This window comes from Chenopodium quinoa, unplaced genomic scaffold (genome assembly GCF_001683475.1).
Source record: "Chenopodium quinoa cultivar QQ74 unplaced genomic scaffold, ASM168347v1, whole genome shotgun sequence".
In the NCBI taxonomy this organism is placed as follows: Eukaryota; Viridiplantae; Streptophyta; class Magnoliopsida; order Caryophyllales; family Amaranthaceae; genus Chenopodium; species Chenopodium quinoa.
In genome coordinates, this window is record NW_018743812.1 from 426,861 (window position 1) to 441,482 (window position 14,622).

At 36.8% G+C, this 14,622-nt stretch overlaps 1 protein-coding gene across 1 annotated transcript; it reads right to left on the minus strand.

The window, feature by feature from the left end:
- Positions 1-5,977: 5,977 nt before the first annotated feature.
- Positions 5,978-7,193, minus strand: LOC110685395. The gene is made up of 2 exons (XM_021861926.1): positions 6,108-7,193; positions 5,978-6,001 (listed from the first exon to the last, which is right to left on the minus strand). The coding sequence occupies exons 1-2, from the start codon at positions 7,191-7,193 to the stop codon at positions 5,978-5,980; spliced, it is 1,110 nt and encodes a 369-aa protein (XP_021717618.1).
- Positions 7,194-14,622: the final 7,429 nt, after the last annotated feature.

Below are 14,622 nucleotides of genomic sequence, written 5' to 3' on the forward strand. Positions count from 1 at the left end.
GGCTATTGTAACACCCCCAAATCTCTCTCTACGTAAATTGTAGAAAAATACGTATAAATACCGTAGAGATAGGCTTGGGCGTATTACCGCCGCGTATAACGCAAGGCTTATACAAAATACTTTTGCAGCGGAAAACTTTATTCATTATTAAATAACCATAATAAAAATTCGTTCATAATTCGTGACACAAAAAATGACTCAAACTTTTCCTAGCTAGGTGAAATTTCCCGTGGACTCCCGTATGCATCAATCAATTTCCACCTGAAAAATTCACCTGTTTACCATAAAGGATAAACAGGGCAAAGCCAAAACAAAAGCACGTATTAGCAAGTATGCTAAGTAAGTCATGTGTAAGATAAGTAAAACGTAATTTAAATCATTTACGTTTAATTAATAAGAAATACCAATGCCGTATTCAAATAGAACTTTCTCAATCCAATTCTTTTAATTCAAGTAAAACTCAATCGATTCATACCAAACCAATTCCTCACTAAGTGTGCACACCCCCTAAGTGGTTTACTTTATAATCAAAGGCCAAACTTGAGGAAAGACTAGGTCATGCAAAGTCCATAGTCTTCTCTAAACCATTCCCTAAGTGGGATTCAACATATCGATTGATTTATTTAAAAACTCGTCTTTAAAAATCCATCACACTTACATAACAACAACCTTGCAAATCATTTCCAATAATTTCCAATCACAATTTAAGGTCCTTTTGATTTAAATCCAAATCATTTAATTCAATCCGACATAATTTCATAATTTAATACGGAACATAAAATTCATACGAAACATAAAACATGATTTCATAAGGAATGTAATAAAATATGATTTGATACGGAACATAATAATTTATAGTTTCATAATAAATCATAGTTTTATACGGAACATAAATTATAGTTTCACAATTAAAATAACATACGGAACACATTATAATTTCATACGATCATAAAAATGTAGTTTCACAATCAACTTTCGAAGGTATCAAACCACATAACGTACCTTGATCAATCACGAGCGATTTCACAACTACTTCTCTAAATCACGAACACTCTACACATAGTTATAACCTTAATTAGTATAAGGCTATCAAATAAACGCAACAACTTAATTAAACTACCCTATATGTGCATGAATTAATTATCATTATATAAAATAATTTTCTGTTTATATATAATGTAAAGAATTTTCTGTTTTTATAAAATTAATTTGTGTAAGAAATAATATTTAGGAAAATGATTAGTAATATAAATAAGATTAAGAGGAAGGAAGGATTAAAGGATGGTGGAGGAACCAATGCAAGGGAGGAGCTAGGGTGGCTGTGGCCGGCTAGAGTGGCGGCTAGTGGCTGCTGGCGGCAACAGGTGGTCGCCGGTGAGGGTGGTCGCCGGTGGCCGGAAAAATGGAAGGAGGGAGAGGAGGAAAACCGTGAGAAAGAGGGGGAAAGAAGAAGAGAATTCTTGAGGTTTTTGGTGTGATTTTTGGGGTGTATGAAAGGGGTATTTATAGGTGTTTAGGGGATGGGTTTATGGCATTTTAGGGTTTATAATTTATGGAAGTTTTTGATCATGAAATTCCATTGGTAATTTTTAAGCTTGGAGTGCAAGGATGACATAGAATAAAATATTCTTAGGTTTAAGAATGGAAGTAAAGGAATTTAAGAGATTTTATTTTTAATAAAATAATTTAAAATCTTTGTAGAAAAACCGTGAATGGCCGAAAATATTGAGCAAAATATTACTCAATATTTTCGGACCTATCATGTTAGTTTAGGGGTTTTATAAAATAATTTATTTGTCAAAAATTAATAAGTTTATAGGTATTTGAAAGAATAAAATCAATTTTTCTTGCTAGATTATTAGGGTGGCCGAATTTGGACTACATTAAGGTATAAAAATCAGATTTTTATTATATAAAGTTTAAAATATTATTTGATAAATTTTGGAAATCATTTTATTTCATAAAAATAATTAATTTAGCAAATAATTAATAAAAATCAGATTTTTAATGTATAAAAATCCGAAAATATGCTTCATTAGTTTAGGAATTAATTTTATTTTATGAAAATACTTTTACTTAGAGTAAAATCAGATTTTTAAATTATAAAAATTCGAAAATGATATTTATTTAGTTTTAGGAAATTAATTTCATTTCATGAAAATAATTAGTTTAGCAAGATATTAAGTAAAATTGGATTTTATTGGGAAAATCCGAAAATATATTTACAAAAATCAGATTTTTAAATTCGAAAAATGCCTCTAATTTTATTAATTAATATAGTTTTGTTTTATTATTTATTTAATCAAAATACTATTTATAATATTTTTAGTTTATCATTTAATTAAAATAAATGATTTAGGCGCCAAAATTCAAATATCATTTTGGCTCCAAAACTGAAATACTCTTAAGTTAGAAAATACGTTGAAAATACGAGACTAAATACTCTTTAATTTAGAAAATGCCTTTCAAAAATACGGGGTATTACAGTCTACCCCCCTTAAAAGAAGTTTCGACCCGAAACTATGCAGAGTGATGAGGAAAGTAAAAGAATTTCTTCTTTGAAAATAGCTTTTAGTTAATTAATTTCATGCACATGCTAAACATTCTAACTAGACACAGCCTATTGCTAACTTAGAGGGTTGGGAAAAGATGCGCGCGAAACTCTATCGCATTCTACCCCCCTTAAAAGTGTTACGCCCTCGTAACTCGACTACTAACCTCCAGAAACAGATCTGGGTAGCGTTTCCGCATTTCGGCTTCAGCTTCCCATGTTGCTTCCTCAACCCTGTGATTGGTCCATAACACTTTCACAATTCTCACATCTTTGTTTCTTGTGCTCCTGACTTTAGTATCCAAGATTTTGACAGGTCTTTCTTCATAAGTCAGATTTTCGTCCATTTCTATGTTCTCGGGTTGTAGTACATGAGTCGCATCAGGTACATACGTCCGGAGTTGGCTCACATGAAATACGTTATGCACCTTTTCTAGCTCACTGGGTAAGTTCAACCTGTATGCCACCTTTCCGATCCGTTGGCTAATTTCGTATGGTCCGATGTACTTTGGACTCAATTTTCCTCTTTTTCCGAATCTCATAACCCCTTTCATAGGTGACACTTTCAACAACACTTTCTCTCCTACTTGATATTCTTCTTCTCTTCTCTTCGAATCAGCATAGCTTCTTTGCCTATCTTGGGCTGCTTTCATCTTTTCTTGTATCAATTTGACTTGTTTAACCATGTCTTCAATCATATCTGGTCCAAGTACCATCGTTTCACTGATATCACTCCAACAGACTAGGCTTCTACATTTCCTCCCGTATAGGGCTTCAAATTGTGCCATCCCAATACTTGCATGGTAACTATTGTTGTAGGAGAACTCAATCAAATCCAGGTGGTCTTCCCATGACCCTTGATATTCCATTACACATGCCCTTAACATATCTTCCAATGTTTGGATGGTCCTCTCGGTCTGTCCGTCAGTGGCAGGGTGGAAAGCCGTGCTCATTAGTAGTTTCGTCCCCATTGCTTTTTGCACACTTTGCCAAAAGTTGGATAGAAATCTCGAATCCTTGTCTGAAACAATGTCACTTGGCACCCCATGGTACTTGACTACATACTTAACATAGGCTTTTCCCAATTGCTCCATGGACCAAGTATTTTTCATGGGTATAAAGACCGTTGTTTTCGTTAATCGATCCACAATTACCCAATTGGTGTCATTTCCTGCCCGAGTTTTGGGTAATGCCCCAACAAAATCCATAGAGATGGAATCCCACTTCCAACTAGGCACTTCTAATGATTGGACCTTCCCTTGTGGTCTGCGATGTTCAATCTTTACTTTCTGACATGTCAGACATTTAGCCACAAATTCTGCAACCTCTCTTTTCATATTGGGCCACCAAAACATTTTCTTCATGTCCTTATACAATTTGTCCCCTCCGGGATGCATTGAATAAGGAGAACTATGAGCTTCTTCCATCAACCTTTGCTTGATGTCTCCACGGTGCTGTGGGACGCACCATCTTCCCTTAAAACGAAGTCCACCTTCTTCATCAATGGTGAAATCCGATACCTGCCCTTCACTCATTTTCTCTTTTATATTTTTCAACTTTTCATCCTCCGACTGACTGTTCTTAATTTCCTCGAAAATCGACGGTCGAATAATCAAAGCGTTCAACATTCGACTGACTTCTCCTTGCTCTACCACCTCCAAACTCATCTTTTGGAACTCGTTACACAGTTGGTCCAGCAATATCATCGCATATGTCGAGTGTCTTGACTTCCTACTTAAGGCGTCGGCCACTACATTAGCCTTACCCTCATGGTACTGTATTAGCAGCTCATAATCCTTGATGAATTCTAACCACCTTCTCTTTCTATTGTTCAAATCCTTTGGGTGAAGATATATTTTAGGCTCTTGTGATCGGTGAAAATTTTACAAGTCACTCCATACAAGTAATGCCTCCAAATCTTCAAAGCAAACACTATGGCAGCAAGTTCCAAGTCATGCGTTGGGTAATTCTGCTCATATGTCTTCAGTTGTCTTGAGGCATAAGCAATAACTCTTCTAGCTTGCATCAAAACACATCCTAACCCAAACTTTGATGCATCGCTGTACACTTCATACTCCTTGCTTTCGTCAGGTAAGGCTAACACAGGGGCTGTTGTCAATTTTTCTTTTAGGGTTTGAAGTGCTTCTTCACACTCAGGGGACCAAATGAACTTACATTCCTTTTTCATCAAGTTGGTCATCGGTCTTGCTATTTTCGAAAAGTCCTTTATAAACCTCCGATAATACCCGGCCAATCCCAGGAAACTCCTCACCTCTGACACATTCTTTGGGGTTGGCCACTCCTGTACAGCTTGGACCTTAGCTGGGTCAACCGAGACTCCTTACTTAGAGATTACATGCCCCAAAAAGGCAACTTCCTCTAACCAGAACTCACACTTAGAGAGTTTGGCATATAACTGGTGCTCCCTTAACAATTGTAACACTTTCCTCTAATGGTCTTCATGGTCCTCCTTACTACTCGAGTAAACCAGAATGTCATCAATAAATACCACCACAAACTTGTCCAAATAGGGTCGGAAGATTCGATGCATCAGATCCATGAACACTGTCGGTGCGTTTGTCAACCCAAACGGCATTACTGTGAACTCATAATGGCCATAACGGGTCCTGAAAGCAGTCTTAGGAATATCTTGCTCTGCAATCCTTAACTGGTGATAACCCGATCTCAAATCTATTTTCGAGAATGTTCCTGCTCCCTTTAACTGGTCAAACAAATCATCGATCCAGGGTAGTGGGTATTTATTCTTTACGGTGACATTATTCAACTCACGGTAATCAATACATAACCGTAAACTCCCATCCTTTTTCTTCACAAACAATACTGGAGCTCCCCAGGGTGAGGAACTGGGTCTAATGTATCCCTTTTCAAGCAAATCTTCCAATTGGGCCTTTAGCTCTTTCATTTCAGCTGGGGCCATTCTGTATGGAGCCTTGGAAATAGGTCCAGTTCCAGGAACCAAGTCAATCGTGAATTCCACATCTCTTTCTGGTGGCATGCCTGGTATTTCATCGGGAAATACATCGGGAAATTCTTCCACAACAGGTAACTTTGTATCATTCTTCCCTTCTTCACCCCTTATCTCTTGGAGGCTACACATGAATAACGGATACCCTTTCTTGAGGCACTTCTGAAGTTGTAAAGCCGAAATAATCCTTATTCCTTGGCTTTTCCCTTCCTTCCTATAAGTCACTCTGGTCTTTGCTGGGCCATAGAGCGTGACCTTTTGTGCTGAACAATCTATCTGGGCTTTGTACCTCCCCAACCAGTCCATTCCCACAATCACATCGAGGTCTTTGAGATCGAACTCAATTAGGTCCGATGGAAACTCTACTTTTGAAATAGTTAGGGGTACATTCCTAAAAAGTCTAGAACACTCCCTAACTTCCCCCGTTGGAATAGCTACATCTAAGGAGACTGACTCTGGACTTTCTAACTGGAGACTTTCTATTACTGTCTTAGAAATAAAAGAGTGCGATGCACCCGAATCAAATAAAACTTTCACAGATAAAGAACGTATAAGAAAAGTGCCAATTACCACATTATTGGAAGTCTCAGCTTCACGGCTATTCATTACGAAAATTCGTCCCTTAGAAGTGTTTCCACCATTGCTGATTCTAGTGTTCTGGGCAGGTCCGCTAGTTTGTGGGGGTTTTGGGGGATTCCGTCCATCCTGAACCTTTCCATTCTTCAAATCTGCTTCCTTCTTGAAACACTCGTACTCTCGGTGTCCCAATTTCTGGTAGTATCGGCATGTCACTTTATTGCCTACACAGTCCTTCCCCGGGTGGTCCTTCTCACATCTCTTACAGAAGTAACTTCTCTTATTTCTCTCCTTGTTTTCTCTATTCTCACCACCATGGTTTGAAATTCTCCGAAAATTCCCCTTAAAGTCCCTCTTATCCCCATGATTCCCATTCCCAAAACTCGCATGGTTCTTGGGCCTCTTATCGCTCCCTTGGGGTTGATCATTGAACTTCCTTTTCTCCCCTGACATGCTCCCTAGCTCTCTTCCCTTGATCCCATACAAATGGGCGGCTCGGCCATACACCTCATCTAGACTCTCAAAGGTTGCCCCACCCAGTTTTCCTTGCAGATTCCAAGTTAACCCCTGCTCGAACCTTTGTGCTTTGATAGCCTCTGTTGGTACTACTTCCGGTGCAAACCTCATCAACTCTAAGAACTTAGAATAGTACTCACTCACAGTCATAGTTCCCATCCTTAAGTTAGTGAACTCCAAACATTTCTGTTTCCTCAAATGATCAGGATAGAACTTTTTCCTCAAAGCTACCTTGAAATCCTCCCAGCCAAAATTAGGGTCTACCATCAATTCTTCTTTTTTTTGGGTCCACCATAAGTCAGCTTCTTCTTTTAAGTAGTATACAACATTATTAACCTTCATATTGTCTGGACAGTTGATTGCATCAAACAACTTATCAAATTCTCGGATCCAGTTCTCAAGGCTAGCTGGGTCCTCTTTTCCTAAGAAAAAGGGCGGTTTGGCTGCAGCTACTCCCTTGAATACTTCACCAAAAGTATCCCCCTTTCCTGAACCCTTCCCTTGGTTTGCTACTTGGGTAATGTTTTCAGCAAGATCGGTTAGTTTCTTAAGGACCTTGCCCATATTGGAACTAGCTTTCTTATTTTTTAACTTTAAAGACATATTTTCCTGATGTTCACATTCGAGAGAAAGAAGAAAGAAAAAAATTAAAATTTATTCATAAACATAGAAGAAATCAAGCAAATACTTTATTATTAATTAATTAATATTCGAGTACACTTTATTATGCATATAATTTATCGAAACAATCATAACATAAATCATTTAATTAATCATCCTCTTCTACTGGGTCGAACTCTTGATCTTCATTGTTAGCCTTCTTGTTACCATTGGGCTCCTTCAAGTAGGTTGGTACATAGTCACTGTAGTTTGGGGTTTGGCCTGACTTTGGATTTGGGTTTCCTTGAGGGTTTGGGTTGTTGGGTTGTGGAGGAGGTGAAGAGTTGGAGCTAGAAGATGATGAGAAGTCATGGACTCTAGGCCTTTTTAGAATTCGGGCTTTTGTTTGAGGTTTTGGATGTTCACGTGGTATAGGTACATTGTACTGAGAAAAGTGGGAAGGATGAGGGTAGTTCTTACGCCGTCCAAGTGGTGGAATGGATTCATCATCAGAGGAGTCAAAGTCTCCCTCATACTTTGGGTAAGAGAAAGGAAGTTGAGAATTTAGATAGCGGAGTTGGTCAGCCTCTCTTAATGTGTGGTGAGGGGTAAGTTTAGGTGGCTTAACGGACTTCCTCTTAGGTTCATAGTTACGCTCCAAATAGTGTAGGTCATTCTTAAAATGGGTCAAGGTGGCTAGCCATTTTCCTTCATGGTGATGCCTCTCATTCCAAAGCCCATCCTCCTTAATCACATCCCCATATTTCTCAAGTAGAGGGTAGTACTTCTTAAGCTTGGGTAAGTGGGCTAATTCCAAAAGAACTAGCCAAGGGGGTTGGGTGAAAACTTCAAGATTATACTTCTCATAGTAGTGTAGAGCTAATACTGTTATTCCAGTCACAAAGTCGCTAACACTGATTGCATCAGTTTTCAAGTAGTGAATGTTAAAGTACTTCTTCCTAATATCATCCAACATCTATTTAGAAAACAATACTTCAATAAGTATCCATATAAACATACCAATGTTCACAAACATATAAGTTTAACATATATGGGCCACATATATATATACTCAAAGATCATGTCCATGGACTTCTTCAAAAAATTCATAATATACTTATCTTATATGCACACATAGTCTTTGAAACTAAAAATTTCAATTCATTCTTTTGAAATTAATAATGTACTTGACTCATGATATAGGATGGTCGAGCCCGCGTCTCCCAGGTAAGTTACTCACAGCGTCGGGGAGAGCCTTGCCTAGACAGAGAGGCGTACCCATTATAGGCCTCATTATGAGAACCCGAGCATCCATTTCTCAATCATCTTTCCAAAGAAGAAAATAGTTTTTATGAAAATAGTTTTTTTTTTTTTTTTTTTTTTTTTTTTTTTTTTTTTTTATAAAAAAATGTGAAACTCTATCCTGTATGCCCAACTTAAGTCTACCCATCCAATTTATTTATTCCACTTTTAATCTTGTTTTAAGACCAACAAACTGATACCACTTTGTAACACCCCCAAATCTCTCTCTACGTAAATTGTAGAAAAATACGTATAAATACCGTAGAGATAGGCTTGGGCGTATTACCGCCGCGTATAACGCAAGGCTTATACAAAATACTTTTGCAGCGGAAAACTTTATTCATTATTAAATAACCATAATAAAAATTCGTTCATAATTCGTGACACAAAAAATGACTCAAACTTTTCCTAGCTAGGTGAAATTTCCCGTGGACTCCCGTATGCATCAATCAATTTCCACCTGAAAAATTCACCTGTTTACCATAAAGGATAAACAGGGCAAAGCCAAAACAAAAGCACGTATTAGCAAGTATGCTAAGTAAGTCATGTGTAAGATAAGTAAAACGTAATTTAAATCATTTACGTTTAATTAATAAGAAATACCAATGCCGTATTCAAATAGAACTTTCTCAATCCAATTCTTTTAATTCAAGTAAAACTCAATCGATTCATACCAAACCAATTCCTCACTAAGTGTGCACACCCCCTAAGTGGTTTACTTTATAATCAAAGGCCAAACTTGAGGAAAGACTAGGTCATGCAAAGTCCATAGTCTTCTCTAAACCATTCCCTAAGTGGGATTCAACATATCGATTGATTTATTTAAAAACTCGTCTTTAAAAATCCATCACACTTACATAACAACAACCTTGCAAATCATTTCCAATAATTTCCAATCACAATTTAAGGTCCTTTTGATTTAAATCCAAATCATTTAATTCAATCCGACATAATTTCATAATTTAATACGGAACATAAAATTCATACGAAACATAAAACATGATTTCATACGGAATGTAATAAAATATGATTTGATACGGAACATAATAATTTATAGTTTCATAATAAATCATAGTTTTATACGGAACATAAATTATAGTTTCACAATTAAAATAACATACGGAACACATTATAATTTCATACGATCATAAAAATGTAGTTTCACAATCAACTTTCGAAGGTATCAAACCACATAACGTACCTTGATCAATCACGAGCGACTTCACAACTACTTCACTAAATCACGAACACCCTACACATAGTTATAACCTTAATTAGTATAAGGCTATCAAATAAACGCAACAACTTAATTAAACTACCCTATATGTGCATGAATTAATTATCATTATATAAAATAATTTTCTGTTTATAATGTAAAGATTTTCTGTTTTTATAAAATTAATTTGTGTAAGAAATAATATTTAGGAAAATGATTAGTAATATAAATAAGATTAAGAGGAAGGAAGGATTAAAGGATGGTGGAGGAACCAATGCAAGGGAGGAGCAAGGGTGGCTGTGGCCGGCTGGAGTGGCGGCTGGTGGCTGCTGGCGGCAGCAGGTGGTCGCCGGTGAGGGTGGTCGCCGGTGGCCGGAAAAATGGAAGGAGGGAGAGGAGGAAAACCGTGAGAAAGAGGGGGAAAGAAGAAGAGAATTCTTGAGGTTTTTGGTGTGATTTTTGGGGTGTATGAAAGGGGTATTTATAGGTGTTTAGGGGATGGGTTTATGGCATTTTAGGGTTTATAATTTATGGAAGTTTTTGATCATGAAATTCCATTGGTAATTTTTAAGCTTGGAGTGCAAGGATGACATAGAATAAAATATTCTTAGGTTTAAGAATGGAAGTAAAGGAATTTAAGAGATTTTATTTTTAATAAAATAATTTAAAATCTTTGTAGAAAAACCATGAATGGCCGAAAATATTGAGCAAAATATTACTCAATATTTTCGGATCTATCATGTTAGTTTAGGGGTTTTATAAAATAATTTATTTGTCAAAAATTAATAAGTTTATAGGTATTTGAAAGAATAAAATCAATTTTTCTTGCTAGATTATTAGGGTGGCCGAATTTGGACTACATTAAGGTATAAAAATCAGATTTTTATTATATAAAGTTTAAAATATTATTTGATAAATTTTGGAAATCATTTTATTTCATAAAAATAATTAATTTAGAAAATAATTAATAAAAATCAGATTTTTAATGTATAAAAATCCGAAAATATGCTTCATTAGTTTAGGAATTAATTTTATTTTATGAAAATACTTTTACTTAGAGTAAAATCAGATTTTTAAATTATAAAAATTCGAAAATGATATTTATTTAGTTTTAGAAAATTAATTTCATTTCATGAAAATAATTAGTTTAGCAAGATATTAAGTAAAATTGGATTTTATTGGGAAAATCCGAAAATATATTTTACAAAAATCAGATTTTTTAATTCGAAAAATGCCTCTAATTTTATTAATTAATATAGTTTTGTTTTATTATTTATTTAATCAAAATACTATTTATAAAATTTTTAGTTTATCATTTAATTAAAATAAATGATTTAGGCGCCAAGATTCAAATATCATTTTGGCTCCAAAACTGAAATACTCTTAAGTTAGAAAATACGTCGAAAATACGAGACTAAATACTCTTTAATTTAGAAAATGCCTTTCAAAAATAATACGGGGTATTACAGCTATTCATTGTGATTCGAATTTGGCTTTAATAAAGGCTTATAGTCAAGTGTATAATGGTAAGTCTCGGCATATTTCACTAAGGCATAGCCTAGTGAAAGAGCTTATCAATGATGGGGTCATAAGTCTTGACTGTGTTCCTACGAAAATGAATTTGGCGGATTGCTTTACTAAAGCAATGCCAAGACATTCCATCATATTTGCTTTGACTGGAATGGGTTTATGTCCTATAGCACAAAGTTGTGAAATCCAATCTAACGCTTGAAGAAACATCAAGTCTTAGATTCAATGTGGTTGAATTACAACTTTGTTGTTTGTTAGCAATATATGATGACCCATATTGCTATGTTACTTGTGACGGTAAGGTAGCGTCAATTCAAAGTTCTCAAAGATTTAGAGTTGAGAAGCTCTAAATGAAAGTGTCTTGTCACAAGGACATGTTTACGTATATGAGAACCTACCTATATAAGTTCGAAGTTTAGCCGCTTCAAGAAGTCTAGTTGGACATATAGACTTTGATGAACTTATGAAAGATACGGACACATGGCTGTATAAAAGTGTCAAGTGATGTTAAATTCGAGTTATCTTGTGTGTATTTCATCTTCGAATGATTAGATATATATCCGTGTGATTCAATCCATATGGAAATCATGGGATATGATCATCGTTAAGTATGTTATACTGAGTGTCAATTCAATCCGTAGGGACATTGACATTGATGCATGAGATGAAGCTTATTTGATGGAAGTAGAGAAAGGATTTAAAGGAACACTCTAAATGGGGGAGGATTGTTGGATAATTTAGAGTGTTGTAGTGGAGAGATCGCTCCACTTGTTAGCGCGCTTGTGAAAGACAAGCGCGGACCGCTCCAAAAGCGCGACAAAATTGCGCTGAGTTTCTGGAAAATCTGTAAAGTTTAGGAGGCGCGCCCGCGCCTCCGGATGGCGCGCCCGCGCCATGGTTTGGCGCGACCCGCGTCTAAACTGCGACAAAATCGCGTCAGGTTTCTGGAAAAGTTGGATTTTTGGAAGAACGAGTAGGAGCGCCCGCGCGAGCAAATGGCGCGCCCGCGTGCAGGGGTGGCGCGCCCGCGCTGCTGTGGTGGCGCGCCCGCGCCTCCTCGCTCGCGCCTGCGCCTCCTCGCTCGTCTTCGGTTTTTGCGGTTATTTCCTTTATATCGTTTTCGATGTTTTGTTTTTGAGATACAGAAAAACAGATTCCTCTCTGAAAAACTCTCTCTTCTCTACACTTTTAATTGAAGAATCTTGCAAACTCTTCATTAATTCTCCATCATTAAGTTTATTGATTGAGAATTTGTTCATCTTATCACACATCTTTGTGCTTAGAGTGTGGTGTTGACTATTGTATCTCAAAGTGAGTTTCCGGTTTCAACCCAAGCACCGTGGTGGGGGAAATTATCACTTTAGGAAAGTGTATACACGCCTTAGTCAAGTATCCGGTATAGAAGACTCACGTGGTCATTGTTTTTCTCATGTTCTTAGTGGATATCGGCTTGGAGAGAGGCAAGTAAAGAACCTTTTACATTAGTGTTAATTTGTTGTAATTTCTGAATTATATTGTTAATTTAGTGCTTGGTTTGTGATAATACTTTAAGTATTTGGTGTTGTGTATTTAATTGAATTTTATACACATTCGAGGGTTTGTCCACCATTGTTTTTTGATTCTAGTTGTGTAGAATCAAAGTAGTTAAACCCTAACACAGCTGGTCCAGATGCTCCTTCTTGGTCCTTACTAGCTCGTCCTTCAGCCGGGTGACCTCGTCTTTCAGCCCAGCATTCTCCTTGTTAGCCTCCCCCAAGGCCTTGACGTTAGCCTTGAGTTTGTCAACTTGGAGTTTCCAGTCGGCAGCATTTTGGTTGGCTGTATCAGCAGCAGCCGTCAGCTCCCGGATGAGTTCCTCCTGTTTCATCTCCCGGGCTTTAGTTTGGATTTCAAGCATTAGGGGGTTATATTGACAGACATCAAGTAATTCGGCTGCCCGTCTCTAGGCATCCCTTACCTCCTCTTGCTTCTTCCGCAAGGGGGTTTTTAACCCTTCAACCCTCAACATTACCTGCAATGTCAGCCGGAGAAGAAGTTAGTTCAGTTATATAACAACCGGCAATGAGAAAAATTGCCCAAAAGTACCCCATCCGTCAAATAGCAAAATTGCCCAAAGTACTGATATACGTGTTTTATACAATGGTTTTCCCCGGTTTTATTGCATGATTTTGTATGGTTTTGAGCTCTACGGAGCTATTTCTTGCTAACAATCTCTTCTTTAGTGTATTCGATTGTTTTAGTAAGCTTTTCAGGAATATGAAGCGTTTCTAGGCAATTGGACGTGTTTTTAGTAGATTCGGAAGAGTTGATAGCCAAGAACTGAAATTTATGTGGAATGCCCGATCGGGCAGGCTTCGCCCGGTCAGACCGGGCGATGAAGAAGTCAAGTTATGAAGATGCAATTCTGGAAAACTGTCGTATTTTACGCAGCCTTCCTCCGCCCGACCGGGCGAGGTTCGCCCGGTCTGACCGGGCAAAGAAGGAAAACTGTCGTATTTTACGCAGCCTTCCTCCGCCCGATCGGGCGAGGTCCGCCCGGTCAGACCGGGCAAAGCTCAAGAACGCGTATTTTCTTATTTTTCCGAAATATTATCTTATGAGGGTATAAATACCCTTTTGTAATTAACTTTTAGACAGTTAGTTTTTCATTAGTTTTCTCCTTAAGCCCTAGAAAACTCTCAAGAACCCTAGTTTTATTTTCTTAAGCAATTTCAATCTTTAATCCTAGTTTTATTAATTGTTCCTCAAGAATTCAAGATCATCAATTGAAGTATTTGGTATTTCTTACTTTCCATCTCTTTTATTTATTTTATAGTTCTTTAATTATGTGTTCTCTATTAGATCTTGTTTTTGATTTAATTATGATTTGTGAGTAGTTTCCTTAATCCGGGATCTTGCTAAGCCCGATTATGATTGATGTATAAAGTAGATCTTTAAATTCCCCAATAATAATCCCAATTGACATGCTTAATTGATTGTGTTTATGCCAATACTAGATTAGGGATAATTAGTATTGTTATCATCCCTTTGTTCTTATTGCAACGGAAGTTGGGTATTAACGGGATTAGGTTATTTCAATTAAGGGTTTGAAGATCATCACGGAAGTAGATGATTGAATAATTAGGAATCTAGGCATGGTGTTTAATGTCCCTTATTCGCTTGATTCCACGGAAGTAGGCTTGATAGTTAATTTGGGAAGCCATTGATAACTCGGAAGAGACCTTTGGTATTATTATTAGGGATTGCTTTTCTTCTTGTCAATTGATTTATATATTGGGGGTAGATTTATTAGTTTATCAATCATAATCGTGGTGATGCTTGATCTTGGATGCTTTAGTTTATTGA